Genomic DNA, 24,008 nt, shown 5'->3' on the forward strand with positions numbered 1-24,008 from the left:
AAAAACAGGCAACACATTTAAAATATTTAAAAAATAATGAGTGATGGGTTATTTTTTGTGGGGTGTTTATGTACATACTGTAAATATGTTACATGAAAGATTTGTAGATTGTTGTATATAATATAGTAATGTGTAGTTTAGTATATTTTGTATTTTTATTTTTCATACTCACATGTGTATACTCGTTATTTGTAAATAATTCAATAAAAATAACTGTATATATTGAAAAGCAATAATAATATTTTATTAATTACGAAAAACCCATTGCAACGGCTATGATGGTAAGGGTCTTCTTACTTTTGGGGAGATCAGAGGTTGGTGTGATAGCATTAAAATAGAGAGAGAAATAAAGATATTCTTCAATTTTGGAATGAAAAGGATGGCCATTCGGATTATCAAGGTAACCGCTTACATTTTAGTACGATCAATTATGGGGAAAATATATCTCTGGCCAGTTAATTATTTATCATTGGCATATTTAAATATTCCAAATTTTGGACGTAAACTACCGTAATAAAAATTTCAGGGTTTTGCATTTATGACGAGCATTTATTACGCTACGCTCTTTCCAAATAGAGTATTATAGAATTTATTTTCATGAATGTTTTTCTTTTACAGAGTGGTGGCGGGTACAGTTCGGGTACGGAAGAACCCAGACGTAAAAGACCCGATGACACTAAACCAAATCACGTTTTGCTGTTCACAATAATCAATCCCATGTACCCGATCACAGTGGTAAGTAGAATTATACGAAGGCGGTTGATATTTTAGCCTCCGTTGATATATTTTAAGTTTTCTCCATTTTTTATGTCTAAATTTTGTATAAATCTTTCATATAATTTCGATATAAAGAAAACTGTTTTCGTTGTTGGCTGAATATAAAGAAAAAATAATTAGATGGGTTGCTTCCACTGTAGTGCACTTCTATCCCCAATGTACATTAAGGGTTGTAATATCTCTACCTGCATCCACCAGGATTGTCGCGGATGACCTCCAAATACCAGATAATAAAATTAAATATACAATCCTAAAATATATAAAAATTTGTGCTAAATATCAATATTAATATCAAGCCAGTGTCTAGAATGTTCAGAATTAAATATTAGTATTAGAATACAAGTCGTTTAGAATGCAGGAAAAACAGTTGTAGATTTGATTTCAATTGGCAAATGATTGTGCATTTTTTCGCATTGTACAGTATTTAACCTTTAACTAAGACTGAACGTGGAGTAGATAAATAAAGATCGTGCTCCGCTTTCCTAAGTGGATGACCTTTCTAAATTAGGAGAAGCGTGTTTATGGACTAGGCAAATGGATTCAATAAGGAAGGAAGAGTCGATATTTTGAATCTTCTGGAGAAGTTCCGGCAATGAATCCTACTGTTTAAATAGAATTAATATCTAACAACTCTCTTTTGTGGTTTGAATATTTGCTCAAATTGAGTCGTACCACACGTACCCCAAAAGGGAAGGGCGTATCGGAGAAGCGACTCAATAAGAGCATATTGAACTCTTATATAAGGTGGTCCAACCAAAATGCACGATGTTAATTGTTAATAAAACAAAAAGTTTTCAGAGATTTATTTTATTTATAATGATAGAAGGATCTATGATAATTATGTGTGAAACAAAATATCGGCCAAATGCTCGCCACGGCTTCTGTGGCATACCTCTATCCGATGGTCCATATTTTCAATGACTCTGAGACATAATTGAGGTTCAATGTCCTTAATGTGCAGAATTATCTCATCCCTTTAGCTCTTGAATTGTTCTTGGCTTATTGACGTACACTTTTTCTTTCAAATATCCCCAAAGAAAGAAGTCCAACGGTGTCAAATCACATGATCATGGCGACCAATTAACATCGCCACGACGTGAGATAACACGACCATTGAATTTCTCGCGAAAAAGATCCATTGTATCGTTGGCTGTGTGGCGAGTGGTACCATCCTGTTAGAACCACATATCGTCCAGATCCATATCCTCAGTTTCTGGCCACAAGAAGTCCGTTATCATCTCGCGATAGCGAACACCATTCACGGTAACTGCTTGGCCGTCTTCATTTTCGAAGAAGTACGGCCGGTTGACGCCGCCAGCCCATAAACCGCACCAAAAAGTCACTCTTTGTGGATGCATCGACTTTTCAACAATCACTCGTGGATTCTCATTTGCCCAAATGCGGCAATTCTGCAATTCCAACGAATCCACTGAGGTGAAAGTGTACCTCATCGCTGAAGATGATTTTCTTTGTAAAGTCACCATTCACTTCGCTCTGTTCAACCAACCATTCGGCGTATTGACAACGCTTGAAATGGTCAGCAGGCTTCAGCTCTTGAGTCAATTGAACCTTGTAAGCATGTAAATTCAAATCTTTATTCAAAATACGCATCAGTGATGTTGGTGAGATGTTTAATTGTTGGGCACGACGACGAGTCGAGGTTGACGGCTCTTCTGTCACACTATCGCGAACAACAGCAATTTTTTCTGCAGAACGAGCATTCATAGCTGTTTTCACATTTCCTACAGACGGTTTGCTGAAATTTGCGCACAATTCTCCCGATTGTGGACACATTTGATCGATTATGCTGAACAAAAAAATCACGAAGTACACGAAATGCATTTTGGTTGAATTTGTCAAATACTGAAACAAAGAAATGTCAAATTAAGTTGGGCAAAAAACTTGACGTTAAGGTGCGACTCACAATTAACATCGTGCATTATAGTTGGACCACCCTTTAGAAGTTGATCAGTTTAGTTTCTTAGAAAGTGATTCGATTTACAATCACACCATGATTTAAGGGTGAAGTGCCATGACATCAATGTTGCTTCAACAGAAACTAGTATTGTCTGCAAAGAGATATATTTTACCATTGATGTCTAGATAGGAAATGTCGTTGGTAAACAGAAAAAATTTGCAGAAGGAAAAGTGAAAATTTGTTCACTTCGTAAATAATGCGCTACTTACAATTTTTGTTACGTAATCGTCCACCAATACACACCGTGAAGCCGGTCCTGTTCTGTTACAATAACCGACATTAAAGTTTGGCAAATATATTCTTCTCATTTAAATTATGGTATTTTATACGGCGGCTAATTCTTTATATTGTTTTCATAAACTGTTTACATTGTGCTGTGACTGTTTTAAAGGAGAAAATTTATAAGAAAGTATTTTTATTACGACATTCTAGAGATCTTAAGAATGCGAATTATCTAGGAAGCCGTTGAATATAAATAAGCATTAGTTTAGCAGTAAATACATACACGGAATAGTGAAAAGTGAATCAAACGGTGTATTTAAATAAATTAGTGTATTAATAGAAGTGTTAATAATAAGTATTAATGAATAGTTGAGTGTTGTCAGGTCTATACATAGTGTATAAATTCACCTCACCGTTTAAAAACTATTTACATAAATAAGATCATCACAATTCTATTTTATATTCTAATATTTTCATTATTGTACGCTTATAATTCAAAGTTTACCGTTAACATCATCAACTACTCCATCAATTATTAAGCGGGCTCCAATTGTAAGTCTAATACTTCAAATGTCAAAAGAAGAAAACCGACGATACACTCCGCAACAAATCGAAAGTAAACAAAAGAGACGAAGACTGATGTATACCTTTTTAATAGCGACAACTTAACCCAGATATTTCCGTTTGTATGAGATGCGTATCTGAAAATAAATGACACGTTATTGACCTTTGTACCAACATCAACAAAATTAAAAAGAAAAATTTGTGACAATCTCAATCAAATAACGTTAGACGTTTATGTATTGTTGACAATTACGTTAGGTAGACGTGGGTGGAGATCCATAATGAACATAACGAACGAGGGGAACGCCTGCCCTTATCAATGTGGACATATTTAGAAATAAATACCATGTCAAATTTTCGTAATACATCTGAAAAATAAAAAGTTTTGCATTATGATAATATATTATTCTAATCTTTTTAAGTAAAACTACCTAAATGATCAAAATGGTTATTACAACTAGAAATAAGGAATTGATTATACGAAGATTGCTACTCAAGTTTTGAGATATGGCAACACTGATGTGAATGTCAAATGTCAGTTTGACATTTCTAATGGTGAAAGTAAACAGAACGTCATACGTCATACAAACATTCATCTTGAAGAAAAAATGGAATTAAATCGGAAACATTTTCGTGCGATTTTTTTCTATGATTTCAACGTGGATTAGACGAATCAACTCGCTTCGACTTTTGGTGATGAAGCATCTTCTCGAGCAATCGTGTTTCGCTAGTTTCCCGAAATAAATCGTGGTCGCATTTCGCTACAGGATGAAGGTCGTCCAAAATCGATTGTTGTGCCAGAAAACATCGATGCTATGCATAAACTGATATTGCAAGATCGTCATGTGGCATACCGTGATATTCAGACATACTTGGGCATTAGTTCCATTCGCATACCTTCAATATTGCACGAAAATTTTTGGTGCGAAGAAATGATAAAAAAATACAATCGCAGTGCTTTAAAAAATATCTATGACAGGTAAAGAATCATGGACCTATGCATATCAACCCAATACTAAACAATAATCGACTGTATGGGTCTTTTAATCCAAATCCAACAAAAGTGGTTGCCTGTTTTTTGGGAATAACTAGATGCCGTCCGTCGACACCGTTCCATTAGAGCAACATAGAACGGTCAATTGTGAATGGTACATAAGCATTTGTTCCGACAATGCGAGCTCCCACACAATCAGTTCAAACAGAAACGTATTTGAACAATCGAATTGTTAGGTCATTCGCCGTATAGTCCTTAATTGGGACCCAATGATTTCTTTTGATTTCCGCAGATGTTTTGCTCAGTTTGAAAAAGATTTTATCAATATCTAACGAAAAAAAAGTCATATAAAAACTTACCATTATAAGTAGAGCTACTATACTGAGTACACTATTTAGTTTACCTCCAGTCTCTGAAGACGATAACTTAGTTATCGAAACGCGCGTTAGACAGTGTAATTGTGAGTGTTTGTGTAGTGGTGGTGTAAACAGTGTATTGAGTATGAATATCACCAACAGCTCCAGAAATTCCAAGTTAAGTAGAGCTACAAATCCAACTCAGAATCGGAATCAGTACTCACAAGCAGTGACTTGATCATTTCGTCAGTGATATTGTTCAACTTCCTCTTTTTCCAGTTTTCAGTATTTATATTATTTATAGCCTCCTCATTTCAAAAGAATTATTTTTTCTTAAAACTTCTCCCTTCATCTCTGCCCAATTTAATCGGGTTTAGTTCGCAATGATTCGGCAATTTCATATTTTCTAAATTTCCCGCTATTAAGGGAATAGAAAGAACTGAGATGGGACCTAATATTTTTTGAAGGAATCTAATTCTGCAGATCTTTTTTAACCAGTTTGCAATTTTTCTAAAAGTTTCGAGTGATAACTCATTATCCATTGTTAGTGAATAGTTCTGAGGAAGAATATGTATCATTTGTTCGAACCATTCTTTTAGAACATCAGCATCATATCCTCATGGTATTATCAGTCTACGCCTCTTTCCTATTGATGGTTTCAAACCAATAGACATCATCTTGCCAAAAGTTATTGGCCTATGTCCCTCGTTGATTCTTGTTTCATCCAAATAAAATATATTTCTTCATCGGTTTCTCTTTGGTTTCTCATTTGTTTTATAGTCTTTCTTCTACTACAATATCGTTTCTTTCTATTAAAATAGACTTTCTTGAAAGCTTTTCTAATAAAAACCAATGTCTCTCGTTGGACTTTCTCTTTCCTCACATTTCTAAGAAACGCTTACTTAACTTACTTTTTGAAAACATTAAAATTTATAGAGATTTCTAAAATACCACAAGGATCTCTTCGCACTTATTGGTGAAGTGAATAATACTTATCCTTACATTTGATAAAATAATCTCTCAAGTAAAATTAGATGATTTCAAAAAAATGACGAAAACAAAACATTAGAATCCAATTTTGGGCGCTCGAGGTAAAAAATCATGGATATCAAGAAGAACAAGTAGGAATTAACCAACTTTTGTGTGAAGCTTAAGGAGATGTAATGAATAAACCATTTTGGATAACCTAGGAGAAAATGATGGTCTCTTACGAGGATATTCTTAACCTACTATATAACCAAACAAAATTTCAATGTCAAAATATTCTCCTCTCAATTGGATACATTTATTGCAGCGAACCTGCAACGTCTTTAGACCTTTAAAAAAATGTTTCTTCTTGCTCTGCAAACCAGACCACCACAGCTTTTATTACCTCCTCGTTGGAAGAAAATTTACGACCTTTTAAACTTTTTTTCATTTGAGGAAAGATATGATAGTTGGAAGGATCCAAATCTGGTGAATAAGGGGGGCGTTCTAGTAAAATAAACCCTAAATCACGGATGTTTTGCATGGCAACATGAGATTTGTGTGCAGGAGCGTTGTCCTGCAAAAACAAAACATCTTTGGATACCTTTTCGTGTCTTCTCTCTTTAATTTTTTCCCGTAATGTGGTCAGTTATTGTTCTAACCTTATCCAAAAAATCAAACATGATTACTCCATGGCAATTCCAAAAAACTGAAGCAAGAACTTCTCCACCAGATTTTTTGATACGAAATTTCTTAGGTCTTTGAGAACCAGAGTGCCGCCATTCCATCGATTGTTGCTTTGTTTCTGGATCGTAGAAATGTACCCAAGTCTCATCTATAGTGACAATTCGGCTTCTACCCTTTTACGCTTTTGGTCAACATTCAAATATTTGGGTATCCATTTTGCAGCAATTTTTCTCATATCCAAATTGACGTGAACTATATGATGAACGCTTTCGTATGAAATATTCAGTGCTTCAGATATCCGTTTTAGTCCAATTCGACGGTCTGATAAAATCATGTCATGAACTGCATCGATATTTTCGGTGACTGACACAGAAACTGGCCTTCCCGATCGGTCATCATCTTCAATGGAAAATTTACCTATTTTGAAGCTTGCAGTCCAATTTTTCACAGGACAGTGATTACCAAGGGTATTAAGCATATCTTCGTAAATCTGCTTACCTCTTAACCCTTTTAAATACAGGTACTTTATGATGGCTCGATACTCCAATTTTTAGATTTTCACAATTTCGGTGGACATCTTTTTTCTTCTAATTTATAGCGTAACTCTGGTTTACTTTTTTGACGTCAATCTTTATACTGACACTTCTAATAAGTTATTATTCGTTGCTATGGTAACGCAATATTTTGTTTATGCATGGAACTAGTCTAGGCTAATTAACTAACTAACTAATCAATACATCCTCGTAAAAGACATCGTTGTTAATGAAGTTTCGTCAGAGATCAGGAATTCCAATCTGAAGACGTGGCTAGAAGGACATCGCTTCCAAATTAACGAAGACCCTTAAAACAACGTTTTGAATTTATTAGCGAAAATTATTTCAAAGAGGGAATTGGAAATTTTGATTACAGATTATCCTATTGAAGATACAACAAGATACAAATCTTTTGGTAATAAATTTGTTATTTTATATAAACTTGTATTTGATTTGTGGACTTCCGGAGCGACCCATGTATAAAAAAGAACTTGCTTGCTTTAATGGACATCCTATATATACAAATTTCTTCAATTTCATGGCGCAATTGAAACGAATACATAATGTTTTCTCAAAAACAAAATTTAGTAACTATGAGTCGGTTCGATGGCGCGCAAAACATTTTTTTTACATTTATTAAACGCAACACTGAAATGATTTACATCTGTTTAAGATGATATCGTTCCTCTGAAATTTTCAACACTATTTGTCAAGAAAATTTGAACAGCTGTCGTGTCGAGATGTAAAATTATAAGGCAAGATACCGTCACGCGGTAATCTGTTGAGATCCATTCCTATTCGTTCTCGAACGAGATTGGTACAATTATATGTAAAATCGCTGGAAATTGTTAGATTTGAAACAAGTTTTAATCATAAAAAAGTTATTTATATTGTATAGTTCTTCCAATATCACTTGTAGAATGTTTATTTATTATTAAACGTAAATAGACGAGTAAAATATATCTGCTTGTAAGGGAGTTTGGTTTAAACAGGGTACCAGACGTGAACTAAGACCTTTTTGTACCCCATCCATTCGTTTTTTTTCTGGAAAACGAAATTTCAAAGCAAAAACCATAAAAGAAAATATAATCTTTGCAAGAAAAATAATTCAATTCTGAAGTATCTTTATAAATAATCATGGTAGTCAGAATTGTCTGAACTAGAGTCATCATTGGATTGAATTATGAAGGGTTGTAAAGAGGGTGATATCACATACTCATCTTCTTCTTTGATAACATGTTTAACACAGTTTTTCCAAAGCTCTTGGCGGTCTGCTGCTAGAACTTTCTTTACGAGTTCTACAATCTTATTAACTCTTTAGGGTTAAATATGCAATGGTAGTCTGAGGCGAGTATGAACCTGTTCTTTGCCCAGCTTGTCAATATAATAAATTTAGACCTTTAATAACAGTAATTCTTTGTTTGTTGGGCCTTTTTTACGATCGCTAACAGGAATAGGAAAAATTTTTTCAGACATAAATGCTAAAATTTGAGCTTTGTTATTAATACTATTTAGTATCTTAACGAGTTACCGCGAGTGGTAGGACGCGTTGTCCATAAGAGCGCTTGTAGACGTCCGTTTTTTTCACCGGACAACGGACCGTGTTTTTTGCCGTATTCGCGGTGGTATACGATTTATAATGGATGTGTGTACATGCACCGGACATCCACGCCAGTGTATCGGGCGTGTTGACGCTGCCGGATGTATTGCCGTTTTGTGTTATTTTATTATATATGGTTGTTAATAAAAGTTGAAACGGTTTCTTTCTTCTTCACAAAGTAATTGTAAAATTTAGTTTCTTCTTCTTCCAACTTCGTAAAAAGAGTATGAAATGCACCATATTCTTCCCTTTTCAATAATATAGGACGCACCCACAATGACCTTTTACGTTTTTCTATTTCTTTTTGTTTCTTCTTGTACAAATACTAGGCCAATACGAGTTTTTTTTCTTATTATTCATTTCACACGTGTGTAATCTTTGACTACCAGTCCAAAACTATTAACTAGCGCATGTAAGACGGCGGCATATATTTATACAAGGATAACCGTTTATTGACGGTCCGTTATCCGGTGAAAAAAACGGACGTCTACAACCGCTCTAACGATTACTGACTGTAGTGCATTGCTAGGTAAAAGCTGATCATTAAACCAGTTTTCAATAATTCTCACTACACTGTGCAATTTTATTGTCTTCATTCGCCCATGATCTAAAGAACGCCTTATTTCTATTTATTTAAAGAAATTTATGAACGCGAATGCTAATTGCAAGCTGTCTGGCAGAAATATTTCGAAGAAATTGTATATATACGGCCAATAAAAATGCGTGGTCAGTCCACGTGGACTGACGGTTCGTTAGATGTTTACCGAATTTTATAGGGGGGGTAAACATTATTTTTCACTTCTTAATTTGGTATGAGTGCCGTGCGTATTTATGAAATATTGATTGTTCCTCGCATAACCGTCTTCTGCAATTGATATTGGAAGATCTATAATGTTTTTTCCGTATTTATTTACACACTTTCTTTTCTTGATGTGAATTGAAAAACACTGTTTCTCACGTTCTTCATTTATTTAAATACTATACATTACACTTAACTAACTTAAAATAATTCACTTATCACTATCACTTAACTAACTGAAATAATTCATTTAAATTCTTCGATTACTTTGCTAATTCGTTCTGTTCACTTCGATTATTTATTATAAACTGAACTTAACTAAGCCACAAAAACTCCATATATAGAAAAATAAAGAAACAAAATAAATAAATAAATAGACCTTTGTAGAAATCATTCAAAAGAAACAATGTAAATAAACCGCTTGCTATAAAAAGTTATATAAAAACAAAGACCAAACGAATTCCGGCTACTTTATCAAAGGCGGTGCCTTTGCCGAATTTTAGAATTCTATTATACTCAAGCAGGACCGGCTCCGGCTCGGAGATGAGTTCGTAACAATATTTTGAAGAAGTGATTTAATAACACAAAGTTACTGATAATATATTTTTAAACGACAAATATGGGGGTACGGCAAGTTAAGCAAAAACAAGAGACACGACTGTATCATATTTTTCACGAGTTCAGGCTATTTTCGACATCCCACTATAACTTTGTTGTGTATAATACAGAAGCCAGAGTATCGTGTAGATAAGCAAGTATTGTATAAACACGGTATATTTCAAATTTCATTCATTTTGAACCAGTAGTTTTATATCTATAATTATAGTCTATTTTTATGTAAGATAGAGTAATAAAACATAGTTACTAACCCAAAACTTAGTAAGCTATAATAAACAATAGAAAATGGTTTCACCAGGCCAAAAGCGCTGTGTATTAAATATTACATACCCAATAGATCTATAAGAACCTATTTGTCAATAAAATCTCTTAAAAAAGAGAAATGTGGCGAATTCCAAACACGTGAAGCTCCATGAAAAACATTTCAAATAGAAAGTCATCTGAAAAAAGTCTTCGAAGAAAAATGGTTCGACATAGTCCCATATCTCTGGCCATGGCTCTGGTACTTGAATGAGGATAAAAAATACTTTCCAAGTGTTTGGGGAGTCACTTTTGTTATAAAGTGTAATAAAGTCGACGGCCTTTTGTTATCTACGTGTTGAGGGGGCCACTTTTGTTAAAAACTGTAAAATGTCGACGGCCGTATTTAGTTGTCCACCTGGTACATACTTGACAGCGCGTGGCAACTGAATGTTGATTGCGTACAAAAAACTACACAGGTCTATTATGATAGACCTTCCACAGGTGTTCTTGCGAGATCTTACTGATGAACAGTTACGTGTATGGCAACCATTATGCATACGCTTTATTTGACAATAAAAACGATTAATTTCGTTTGTATATCGTTAAATATAATTAGTAATAATTGTCTACTGTTATTGTAATTCGAATTCTACTTATTACTTAGCCTTTTAATCAAAATTTGATTTCTCTATGCTCAAGTCCACGAATTCAAGTACCTTCCTTATTATTTTTATTATTCATATTTAATATACTTTTTGTCCTTTCGTAAGTTCCAAAACCAATTCAAAACTTTAACTTTCTTTATCAGATCTCTAATGTATTTTAATTCATTGTTTGTTCGTTTGAAAACTTTGACTTTTTACTTCTAGTTTTCTCTTATTCAACGTGGTTTTGCTGCATTTCAATTTAAACTTCCCTCATAAATAATTCAATTATTTTTTTTCTACTTGTGGGTATACTAAATATTTTTCGTCGTGATCTAGGTCGTTTTATTTAGTAATTCATTTAATTTATTTTTCTTTTTTAATTGATAACTGAAAAATTATTTTTTTCTTCCACGTTCAATTTCTACACTCATTTCCAAACGGTCGCAAATATAAGGTAGGTTGAAAAGTTCGTAGGCAGACACATGGATGGCACTAATAGTATTAAATCCATACGTTTATCAGTTAGCCTTAACCTTTAAAAGACAGAGTTTTATTATTTTGCTTGGGCCTATTCAATCGTAATAAAGCCGAATTTTGCGATAAAGTTCAGTGCCTCGTTTGTCTTATGAGATATCAATTTGAAAACTCCAAACATCCCTAGTTTCTACATTTTAAAATTATTCACAATCTTACAGGGTATTCCAGAATGCTATGCCATATCAAAGTTACATTTTTTCATATGATGTAACATGCCATTCGGCTTATTACGTTTTTGTTCAAACAATTTGAATATTCCTTTGTTTACGTATTGTGCCTCAGAATTCAATAAAACTCCAGAATCGTTGCTAAATCTTCCTCTATATATTCTCTAAAAGTGTTTAAATCAGTTTAAAGTAAATTTGTGGTTATATTATTCATTATATTCGCTAGCAGATTTTTATTATATCTTTTTTACCTTGCTCACAGAATTCTAGTTATCTTTAAATTTCCTTTTGTTTGAAGAAAATTTTGTATAATAGTTTCCCTGTAAATTCGTATTCTCTATTTATTTGAGGAACAGACCGAATAGAATAGAACAGATTTCTGTTTCGTTATATTAAAAAAAATATAAATTCAGTTTTTTTAAATGTTAGAGTGTAAGCTTCTTTTTATTCAAATCTGTTTTATCTACTCGTTCCTTCTTTAGTAATTTCCATTTGTGTCCCCGTTTCTTGTCTCATTTCATTTTTTTTTTGGTTTATTAGAAAATGGAGCATTTAAATTTTCCTCAAAAAAATATAGTCCTACTACATAAGTACATATTGACCAACAGTATCTCCCGACACATTCAACGACCATCTAATTTGAGTGTGTTTCACTATGTGATATGGATTAGTTAATAAATAATAGTGAGAGTTTTGCCTATCAACATTTTCATCGTTTTTATTAAACGTAGCTTCGTCTCCAAATAGAACTTAGTCGAAAAAGTCTCTCCGTTGAATAACTTTTATTGCAAGTAGTTGTGGTGAGGGTACATTTTTTTTGTATTTGCAATTCATCCTCTTCCGTACCCAACAGCAATTAAAAAATGTCATTTTTTGACAAATAAATCCTATCCAACTCACAATTGATTAGATATAGGTACGTAATTAATGTTTTGCACAATCAAAATATCTTCTAATATAATTTTAGTTACAGAGAATGCTTGACAAATAATAAGTAAGATAAGTAATAATGTACTATTATTTTGATTTACCCTGTATGAGATTCACTGAATATTAACGAAATAAAAAATTTTCTAGAATTTTTATCACTATTCGAATGCTTTGTCCGCAGCAGATCTTCAATCTTAAATGTCTTTTATATTAAACAGAGTATTAAACTTGTTACGATTTTTATGGAAAATTGGTTTTAACTTACCCCATAGAACACATTACAACCCTATATTATTGTAATGGGGAATTTATGCTGATTCTGGAAGAACCTGTAAGATTGCAAATAATTTTAAAATGTGAAGACTAATGTTGGCTATAATTCCTCGAATTTTCAAATTGATATCCCAAAGGACAAAGGAGGGTTTGAACTTTATCAACCTATCATTTCACACCACTGTCCAATCGTTAGTATTCAGAGTAGTATATGTACCTTTTAGATCAACTCCAAAGCGTCTATAGACAGCAAAAGTCGGGTGACAAGGTTATGGCATCAGCATGGTATAATATTCATCAACTATCTTCAAAAGAGAAAAACCTTGAGCAGCGATTATTACTTAGCTTTATTGGAGCGTTGGATGGACGGAATCGCGGACAAACGGCTCCAAATAAAAAAGAAAAAGTATTGTATGATCAAGACAATGCACAGTGTCACATATCAATGAATATAATGACAAAATTGCTTGATTTTGGCTTAGAATTGCTTCCGAATTCATCATATTCTCCAGATCTGGGCCCCAATAACTTTTTCCTGTCCCAAAATAAATATTTACTTTTTTTGTCTATCAAAACTGATGTTGTGCATATTTCATCTAATCAGAAGTGTCGTATTTTTAATCGAAGCTGGATAGTCTAAAACAGTCTAACCTGTTTTTTTTTGTTACAGGATGTCATCCACACAATCTGTCAGTCGAGTGGACAAGTCTTACGGATAGTGATCTTCAAAAAGAATGGTGTACAAGCTATGGTTGAATATCCTTTTTAAACAAAATATTATAAAGCTTTAGTAAGCAATATTTTTTTATAACAGACGTAAACGTTTAAGGAGAGTCTTGAAACAACTGTATGAAAAGGATCTCGATAATCTGACTGTTGGGGACCGATTGGTTGTCGGATTACCAAAAAACGTCGTATTATCAAATATTGTATTTCTTTGACCGTTTTTTAGCCGTGTACATGTACATACTCAAGAGAAATTTACTATCTTTCATTATTAACACTTAGCCTATAAAAAATTGAAAAACATACACACATAATTAGTTTACGCATTAATTTTAACACAAAAATATCTTTCATTCCAAGCATTGAAAAAGTATGTAATTTTTTTCTGTTTTTTTTTTGTGGCGACTGTGAGATTTTAGAACCAAAATGTTCTTGGAATCAAGTTTCCACCAGCCGAAATCACTTCGATGCAGCTAACAGAATGTTTAGCGTTCGGAAGCTCCTCTAATGTTTCATTTTCATTAGAAGCAATTTCTTTCACTATCTCTTCGTCAGTAAAGTCCGCGTTCAAGGTATCTTCTATAATCCATCTTCTACGGTCTTCTGAAGATTCTGAAGGAGCGTTAATTTTATACTTCGTTGCTATCATGAGCATTCTCTTTTTCGTTATCATTTTGTTTGAGCATTGGATTTTCTGGCCAAATATTTTTCCAGGATTTAATTTGAGTTGACGGTTTCATTTGTTGCCACGCAAATGCTGCATTCAAAACCGCGTTTTTAATGATAAATTTCTTCAAAAATGTCGTGATGTTTGCATCTGATTGGCACACAATATCCATCAATAGAAGCTTTTCATAATGCGTCTTGATGATATTCTGATCCATTGGTCGGATCAGAGCCGTTGAGTTATTCGGCAAATACATAACCTAAAACGTTCGAAACAATAAAAAAGTCCTATCATCCAAAGAAAAATTACCTCTATGTACTTTTAAGTCATCCATATCTGGATTTCCAGGAGAGTTATCTAGTTTTTATCGGTAGTTTTTTGTTCTTCAAGTGCTTTTTTACAGCAGACACAAAGAGATTGGAAAACCAGTCATTGAACACTTCGTGTGTTACCCATAAGATCCTTATTAACAATTTTTTTTTGCTCGAGGATTTTTGGATTAACCCGCAACTAGCAGTTTTAGCATATGACTTAAAGCACCAATGGCACACACACCATTAACGTGATTCTTTCTTGTTGTATTTTTCGACCAGAAACCTTTTGTTCATCCGATGTTACAACTGTTTTCGTAGGAAGTTATTGCCAAGTCAAGGTAGTTTCACCGGAATTGTACACTTGTTTAGGTGTAAGGACCAGCACAGTGATTTTTACATTTACAGTTGCAATAAAACTGGAATCTTCTAATTAATCGGCAGATAATTTCTCACCGCTTATCTGTATGAAACGATTACCATGGCGATTCTTAAAATTTTCGAATCGAACCACCAAACACTAGTGCAAACATTATCTTTTTTCGTAATTTATTGATAAAAAAATTGGATTTTTCTTTTAGAATGTCTCCATAAATTGGGGCATTTCCCTTTCTCTGTTGTTGGAGCCATGCATGGGAGACTTCTTTAACTTGGGGATTCTCGCTTGTTTTTTTTAACGAAATTTTCATTTTTTTCTCTATTTTCCAAAATGTCGTAAACCGTAGCTCTTCCAATGCTATAAATTTCAGATATGGCTGTAGGAGTTTCACCACGACCTCTCTCATTTATTTCCAGCTTCCAGGAAGAATTGAGGTTTTATATTTGCGTTTTATGATAATACTTTTGTTCGACATATAAAAACTAAAAAAAGGCTACCGACTGAAACACTCAAAACTAAATAAACGCAAATGTTTGCTATTGGAAATACATAACAAGAAATTAACGGTATAACAGACTAACAGCCGTCGATATGTCGCCTATTTTCGTTCCATTTCTTTGAATTATTTGTCGAGTTGAAATATAATTTGTTATATTTAGAGCTAGAATAAAGAAACACGCATAAAAAAAACATAAAACTCCGAATTTTGACTCAATTGGCGTGACGTCGGATTACTGAGTGTGTCGGACTAACGAGTTGTCGGATTATCCGAATGTCAACTGTATATTTGTTTGGCTTCATATATAATTAATAAAAATCAACATAATTATAGTAACACTTGAGATAATTACCATTTTATGAGATAAGATATTTGCTTAAATTCAACCAATCTTACTGTATACTACGTAAACCATCCTGATGGAGGAGCACATACGGGATCTGCTGTTATTATTAAATCGAACATTATGCACTGGAGCCTTATAATAATTAAACTCGAAACAAATACGTCTCCTCTCATCGTAGCAGCAATTTCCAGCCCTCTAAGGCATTCTCTATCAAGTGATGAATATCGTCATTTCTTACAAACTCTTGGTTCAAAATTTCTAGTTGCTGGAAACTGGAACACCAAACACACAACATGGGGTTCCAGACTAATCACACCTAAAGGCCGAGCCTTAATGTCTATTATGCAACAAAATAACCTGAACTATCTATCAACGGGTGAGCCTACGGACTAGGGTGGGCCGAAAAATTTTTTATTATTATATCCAACTAACCCCCAGCTAGCGCAACCCACTTGAAATTTCGAAATTTCACTAAAATCATAAGTTTTTGTAATTATTTTTAAAGCATCTTGGGCTTCTATAGGGATAGCCCTTTATAGTAGAGTTTTAAAAATACAATAAATAATTGGAAAAGTATAATTTCATTAATCTGAGGTAGCGCAACAGACATGCAAATGTCGCATTATACAGTCAAGTGCAGATGTCGTCTGCCTGTTCGGGCGATGATTCAGCCCCCACTTATACTATCTCTACCCACAACGCACTGCCATTTCATGTTCATTGTTACTCGGTAGTTTACGTCTGCAGACGCGTAGTCGCTGTGAGTTGACGGTTCAAATTAAGCTGATAATTTATTTAAGTTTAAATTCGCCTGTGTGATGGCTGCTACTAAGAAAATAAATCGCAGTGATTTTGATTGTTTATTGTTTGGTTGCCCGAGGGAATTGCCTGTGAGTAAGCTTCCAACATACCAAGATGTTCTTAGGAGCTGTTTCCACGAACAGTATCTTCTAGCATTAGAAAGTAACAAGCCTGTTTGTTTCTCTAAAATATCTAATATTGTCGCTCCAAAAGTAAAAGCCCTCTTTGACAAAGCATCAATCCAACAATGACGCCCTACAGAATTGTTCAATTAATAAATTCATACCACAATAGCTACCGTAATCTAATAAGTCCTTTACCTTTCCCAACTGCAAAAAGGTCTCGGAGATCTGTGAGTGCCCTTTATCAATTTCATGTCAATGTGAAAGATAAAAATTCCGGTGCTTGAACTTAAGTATATGTATTTCCAAAGAAATCTTGGACAAGGAAAAATTGGAAATTTAGACATGAAGGAGTCGAAAAAAATTACCAAAAGACTGCAACGTAAAGAAACAAAAAATCAGGTTATGTCGTCTAACATTTCATTAATGTCACATTGGCAGCCTTCATGCGTAAGGATGCAACAAAATCAAGAATAGATTCAGACGAAAGCTCAATGGAGGAAGAGCCTGATGGTTCTGATAACCTCTACATTCCTATTCCGAGCAAACAGCCGTGGATACAATTAAAATACCGCATTGGCCAGTGACCGATTTGGTGTTTCGGACAGGGTAACAGCTGCTATTGTCTCCAGTGTACTGCATGACTTTGGTCTTGCAACGAAAGAGGATGATTCCCTCATAACAGATAAAAACAAGGTTAGGAGGGAAAAAAGTTCATTCAGATCAAATCTCCAAGATATGATAAAAAATAAACCAAACGTGATTCAAGGGTTATACTTTAATGCTCGAAAGGATAATACCTTGAAAATTTATAAAGTAAATAACAAGTGTTTCAGAAGAACTACAAAAGAGGAACACTAATCAATTATTCAAGAACCTGGCTCAATTTATGTATATCTTCAAAGGTCATTTTCCAGCAAACAAGATTTCAAAGTTACAAATACAAAAGAGTATTCTGTGAGAAGCACCATAAAATGTCGAAGTCTGGGAGTTGAAAATTTGTATTTCACGATAAATTTTGTTATTAATAAACTCATTTGGATGAATGTAAATTGCCTATTTATTTTTCTTTGCTACAGGTAATTGTTCCATCAACATTATATTTCTAAAAAAACACATGATTAGTGGGTTTAAAAAAATTAGATGCTGCACTGCACTACAGCCGGTTAGCATTCGAAAAATGATCAATTAACTATATTGAAGGCATTTGCGCTACCTAAAATTAAAAAAAATATTTTCAATAACCCATTGTTTCTTTTTATAACTCTAATATAAATGATTTTCACTGTCTAGCTGTTTAGGTACTTTAAAAAAATTGTAAAATCTTGTGATTATGAAATTTCGAAATTTCAAGTGTGTTGCGCTACCTGGGGGTTAGGTATATATATATACTTTTTCTTTGTTGCATTTTGATAACGGAGACATAATGGAGATAAATTTTTTTCGGTATAGCATTAAATGAAAAAATTTTTCGGCCCACCCTACTACGGACGTCAAAAAGATTCCAGATTCTGGTAGATTTTTCTATAATAAAAGGAATAGGTGACATCCACAGTGCAATAGAGTCAAACTTCGATTTAACGTCAGACCATAGCCCAATAATAATAACTATGAGTCAACATGTAATATGGAGAACAACACCACTTAAGCTAACAACTCAAGAGACAAACTGGGATGCTTTCCAATATCAGAATAAAAGAGAATCAAGCTATTGAGCAAGCTGTTGACTATCTAACAACAGTTATACAAAAAGCAGGGTGGTAGCAACGCTAAAACGTCAAAAAAGTGTAAAAGAAAACTATAACATTCCCCTTCACATAAGAAAACTTGTAACAGTAAAAAGAAGAGAGCGTCGCATATGGCAATACACTGGAAATCCCTTAAATAAAACATGCTACAACAGAATAAGTCACAGACTAAATAGAGCACTATATAAAGCAAATAATGAATCCTTCCAGACTCATGTTTCGAACCTATCTCTTGAAGACCACTCAATATGGAAAGCTACAAAAAAACTTAAACGACCAATAGTAAGTAACTCACTTTACAAAAATCAGGCATGACATGGGCTCGTACAAACTTAGAAAAAGCCACAGTTTTTGCAGAATACCTTTCAAATATATTCTCAGCTCCAGATAATAATAACTATGAAAACATGAAAAGTTATCTTGAAGCGCCGTACCAATTATCTCTACTTTTGATGACATTTACCCCGTCAGAAGTTCGACAACAAATTTCAACAAAATTTCTAAATCCCAAGAAGGCTCCTGGGTATGATCTAATAACAGGGGAACTACTACAGAAGCTACCAAGAAAAGCAGTGGTACTGTTAACAGTATTGTGTAATAGTGTATTCTGCCTCCGATTCTATCCAATACAATGGGATCACGCCCAGGTTATTATGATTCAAAACACTGGTAAACCCGCAACAGAAGCTAGTTCATATCGCCCTATAAGCCTACTCCCAATAATGTCAAAAGTACGAGAAAGATTCTACGTAAAATCCAAACAGTTGTTCTCATAAACGAAATGCTACCACAACACCAATTCGGTTTTAGATGCGAACACTCCACAATTCAACAACGCCACAGGATAGTTAAAACAATCCTCGAAGAAAAAAAGTTGTGCGCTGAAGTATTTCTCGACATACAACAGGCGTTAGACAGAGTCTGGCATGATGGTTTCCTGTACTAAATTAACCTAACAACTATTATTTTAAAATCTTATATCTCCGACTGCTACTTTCAAGTTAAGGTCGCAGATACCTACTCAAATTACCATACGATAGAGCCTGGAGTACCTCAGGGTAGCGTTCTAGACCCATTTCTGTATCTGATACTCACAGAAGACGTTCCAAACACAGACGATACCTTCATAACAACCTTTGCAGACGACACTGCAATCATGGCAACAGATGTAGCTACAAAGAAAGTACAAAATCATCTAAATTTGTTACAAAACTGGCTCCAGCATTGGAAAATTAACGTCAATCTGTTTATCCGCAAATGTTCATCAATAATATTCCCATTCCGATAAAACCAGTTGTCAAGTACTTGGATTTGCATTTAGATGAAAAATTTACATGAAAAACACATACTAAAAACAAGGGAAAACAAATTTGAAACTAAAAAACAAAACAAAAGGTCTCAACTAACACTCGAAAATAAATTGCTCATCGACAAAACTATATTCATACCAATCTGGTCGTATGGAATAGAAGGTACTTGAAACATTCATATCCAAAACACTCCGTATGTTGATTAGAGCCCCCTGGCACGTTACTAACCAAACAATTTATAACGATCTGAAGATCCCACTAATCAAAGATGTGATAAAAACTTCTCCCCAAGATAAAAAATTGGATCCAATGACCACAACAATAAATTGATAAATAATCTATTTAACCAGGCACTAGCAAAGAGAAAATTGAAGAGAATACGGCCAGAAGATCTCCCACAATAAATGGATCCTGACTCACTTTAGTTACCTATAGACAATTTACTTAGTACTCTGCTTATAAAGCAGGTTGTGAAAGTGCTGTATATTAATAAAAAAAATTTACCTACCCTTAGGATTAATTGGACCACGCGGTTGGTAAATTTATCTTTAAATCTAAAACACAAACAAATTAAAATAAACTTAAAGAAAGGAAAGTAGAACAAAAAGTAGAAAAAACTAATATTGAACTAATATGAGAACCTTAAAAACATTAACCGAATCGAGGCAGTTGGAAAAAGAAACAAGCGGCATCGGAGGCACTTGGATCCAGAACAGTAAATTACACAAATAAGAAAAGAACTAAAACACCATGGTTCTGTAAGGAAATGAAAGCTAAATGTCAAGAAAAGAAAGAAGTCTACCTGAAATACAGAACGTCAAAACCCTGAATTCGTATGAAGACTATAGAAGAGTACGTAATGAAACAACATTAGTAAGAGAAATCAAGAACAAATATTGGAAACAATTTTCCAAACAGATGGAGAATGATTTTTACGGCCTCCAGAAACAGATATGGCGAATGATAAAAGGACAAAGAAAATAAGTGAATGAGCTCTTCGAGACAAACCAAATACAAAAGGAAACATGGGTCAAGTACTTGGGGAATAATGACGAAAATAGAAACGAAGCAAACACGAAGATCTACAGTTTGAATTGACAGAAGTGTAAGCGGCTATGAAACAGCTCAAAAACAGAAAAAGTCCCATATACAAGGCCACGGTAAGACCCATAATGACCTACACCGCAGAGACACGGCCAGAAACGGGGAAAATCAAAAGAATGATGGAAACAACAGAGATGAAAGTGCTACGCAGGATAGCCGGAAAAACCCTACCGGACAAGGAAAGAAGTGAGTGCAAGATAGATGACGTCAACGAATGAGTTCTATAAAGAAAGAAACAATGGAACGAGCACATAAGTCGTATGGATAACAATAAACTGGACAAGATAGCGCGCGATAAATCCCCATTAATCCGAAGGAGTACCGGCCGACCCAGAAAAAGGTGGAGCGACAACCTTGATGCAGGATAGGAGGCAAGGATGTCGAAGATAAAACAGGCTAATACACGGAAGAAGAAGAAGAAGATGATGATGAAGAAGAAGGAATCTAAACAAAAACACTTCTAGTAGTACAAACAACAACGATAGAAAATCCAACGTTGACTAAAAATTCAGTTACAAACATACATGCGAAATTAATGATTACATTATAATTGATCTTTCAAAATCTTTGATAGTTTCATAAGTTGGAATCATTGATATATCCAAAATCAAAGATAACAAAACCTCTGTTAACGAGTGTTATATTTTGAATGAATTTCGAAAAACTATGCTATAAAAATTATTTCTTTTATCTTACCAAAATCACACTAAATTCACATACGTAGAGCGGCCCATTTTTCACTATGTTTCACTGCCTTTATCTCCACACACGTTTCAAAACGACTGACTGAAGCTTCTATGCTACTATAAAATAAGATCCATCTTTAGAGACTAAATTTTCGTACACCGCCTTCTTAATTTCATTATTTCTGTTGAATATTTTGCCCTGTAACCAGGCCTTCAACTTTGTGAACAAAAAATAGTATGACGGGGCTAGATAAGGACTATATTGTGGGAGTTCAATCTTTGTGAACAACCTTGCAGTAATTTTTCTCATATTCAAATGCTTATGTAGGATCCTAGGAACACCTGTTTTGGAAATGCCGGTCTGGGCTGCAATTTCTTTTGTTTTTAAGCGTCGATGACTTAATAATTCCATCCACGTATTTAATGTTTTCTGGAGTAGTCATTTTCAGAGGACTCCCCGCATGTGGGTCATCTTCTAATGATTCTTGTCTCCAGGGAAATAACGTAGATTAATGTTTACGTAAACAGCCTCTATAATGTTTTCGATTTTTGTTGGTGTTGATCCTTCTTCAGTCAAAAATTTTATAACAGCGCGAAAGTCAATTTGAGAGCTCTATCATAATAAACTGGATAGAAGCATCAAGCTGAAACTTTGTATGGAATACTTTATTCATTATAGGAGGGCTGCTACTTAAGTTTTGAGTTCGAGAAAAACAAAGGTTTATAATTGGATATGGCTTCTTTGATTTTCAAAATTTATTCCATTAAGATCTATAGACTTTTGCAAGTGTTTGAACCAATTGTCGAGGCATCAATCTCCTCTTTAGATTTAGAGAAACGTTGAATTCGCAATTTATTTTTGCTCTGCGGGAATCAGACGAGATTATTGGGTGCCAATCAAGGACTATATGGGGGATGACCCATCAATTTGTTGTATTGACTGTTCAAGAACGTTTTCGTTTGAACTGATGTGTTAGTGCTCGCATTGTCGTGGTGGAGAATGATTGGTCTTCTGCGATAGGTTTCCTTCATTTTTTTCGAACACTTCTGGTAAACAAATGCTAGTGTACCATTCAGAATTGACCGTTCTACAATGCTCTAATGGAACGGTGGGGATATGTCCAATTATTCCGAAAAAAAGGCGCGCTTCGAAGTGCTTCGTGTACGAACAATTTTTGTTGGATTTGACTCGACTTGATAGACCCATACAGTCGATTGTTTGGGGTTCATATGTATAGATCCATGATTAATCTTATAGACCTTTTGAAGCACCGCGTTTGAATTTTTCCAGCATTTCTTTGCACCAATCGACACGATTAATTTCGGGAAACCAGCGAAACACGATTGCTCGAGAAGGTGCTTCATCACCAAAAGTCGAAGCGAGTTGATTCATCTAATCCAAGTCGAAAATTATAGAAAAAATTCGCAAGAAAATGTTTCCGATTTAATTCCATTGTTTGGCCACCATGAATGTTTCAAGTATCCTCAAATAGCATTCGTATGTCAACACGTTCTGAGGACTTTCACCATTAAAAATGTCAAACTTTATGATGGCAATTTCAAATTAGACATGAACACATCAGAGTTGCCATATCTCAAAACTTAAGTAGCAAAAACTGTTATGAGTCTAAGAACTTATGGACCGCACTACGTATCTCATTATGAAGTCGTTTCCGAAATATGGGAAATTTCTGTTTAATTAATAGGGACAAAAAAGTTTTAGTTCAGCTTCAGGGTACACGGGATTACATATATAATTTATACAATAACCGGGGATCTAGTAAGGATTTCAACAGGACATTTATGTATTTTAATCTCCTTAATAACTGGTTTGACATAAACGCTAATCAAGTTCTCGAATTAGACTTTCAAATATCGGCTTTCCGTATATACAGATATTAAATTTCCATATAGGAATTCCAAATATTATACAAGGAGGTAGTTGATTCATTTTGTAATAAAATCTTTCTTACGATCCGAATTTTAAATATCGATAATGGAATTTAATAACGGAATTGATGAATTGTGATTGTGATTGGATGATGGGATTGTGATGAAACTGAGCATACAAAAAAAGATTTTTTTCAATAACGTCTAATCTAGTGATACAAGAATGATTTTATTTCGATGGTGTATGAAGAAATTCAAAGTGTCTCTCTTATGACATCAAATGATGGTTATTGACATTTCGGAGAGACAATAGTACCGAATTTTCCAAATCTTCCACAAAAATTTTGACAATAACCGGAGAGAGAAAGAAATCCCTCCGGTTATCCAGTTTATCGCCTTCAAGTAGTTTTATGCCAGCAGTAACAAGTCTCAACAAGCTTAACATAAAGTTTCAACGCGCTTCAATTTCATTTTAGGTGAGCTCTGGACCACACAGTCAAATAGTTTTGAAAAATGTCTTAAATTGTG

General features: G+C 34.2%; 1 protein-coding gene across 1 annotated transcript in view; it reads left to right on the forward strand.

The window, feature by feature from the left end:
- LOC130893347 (heterogeneous nuclear ribonucleoprotein L) overlaps positions 1 to 24,008 on the forward strand; it is a 358,788-nt gene that overhangs the window by 7,613 nt on the left and 327,167 nt on the right. The window contains exons 2-3 of the mRNA XM_057799361.1: positions 619 to 735; positions 13,562 to 13,647. Of these exons, the coding sequence (XP_057655344.1) occupies positions 619 to 735; positions 13,562 to 13,647 (203 nt within the window). The remainder of the gene's footprint in view (positions 1 to 618; positions 736 to 13,561; positions 13,648 to 24,008) is intronic.

Source organism: Diorhabda carinulata, chromosome 4, assembly GCF_026250575.1.
Source record: "Diorhabda carinulata isolate Delta chromosome 4, icDioCari1.1, whole genome shotgun sequence".
Lineage (NCBI taxonomy): Eukaryota > Metazoa > Arthropoda > Insecta > Coleoptera > Chrysomelidae > Diorhabda > Diorhabda carinulata.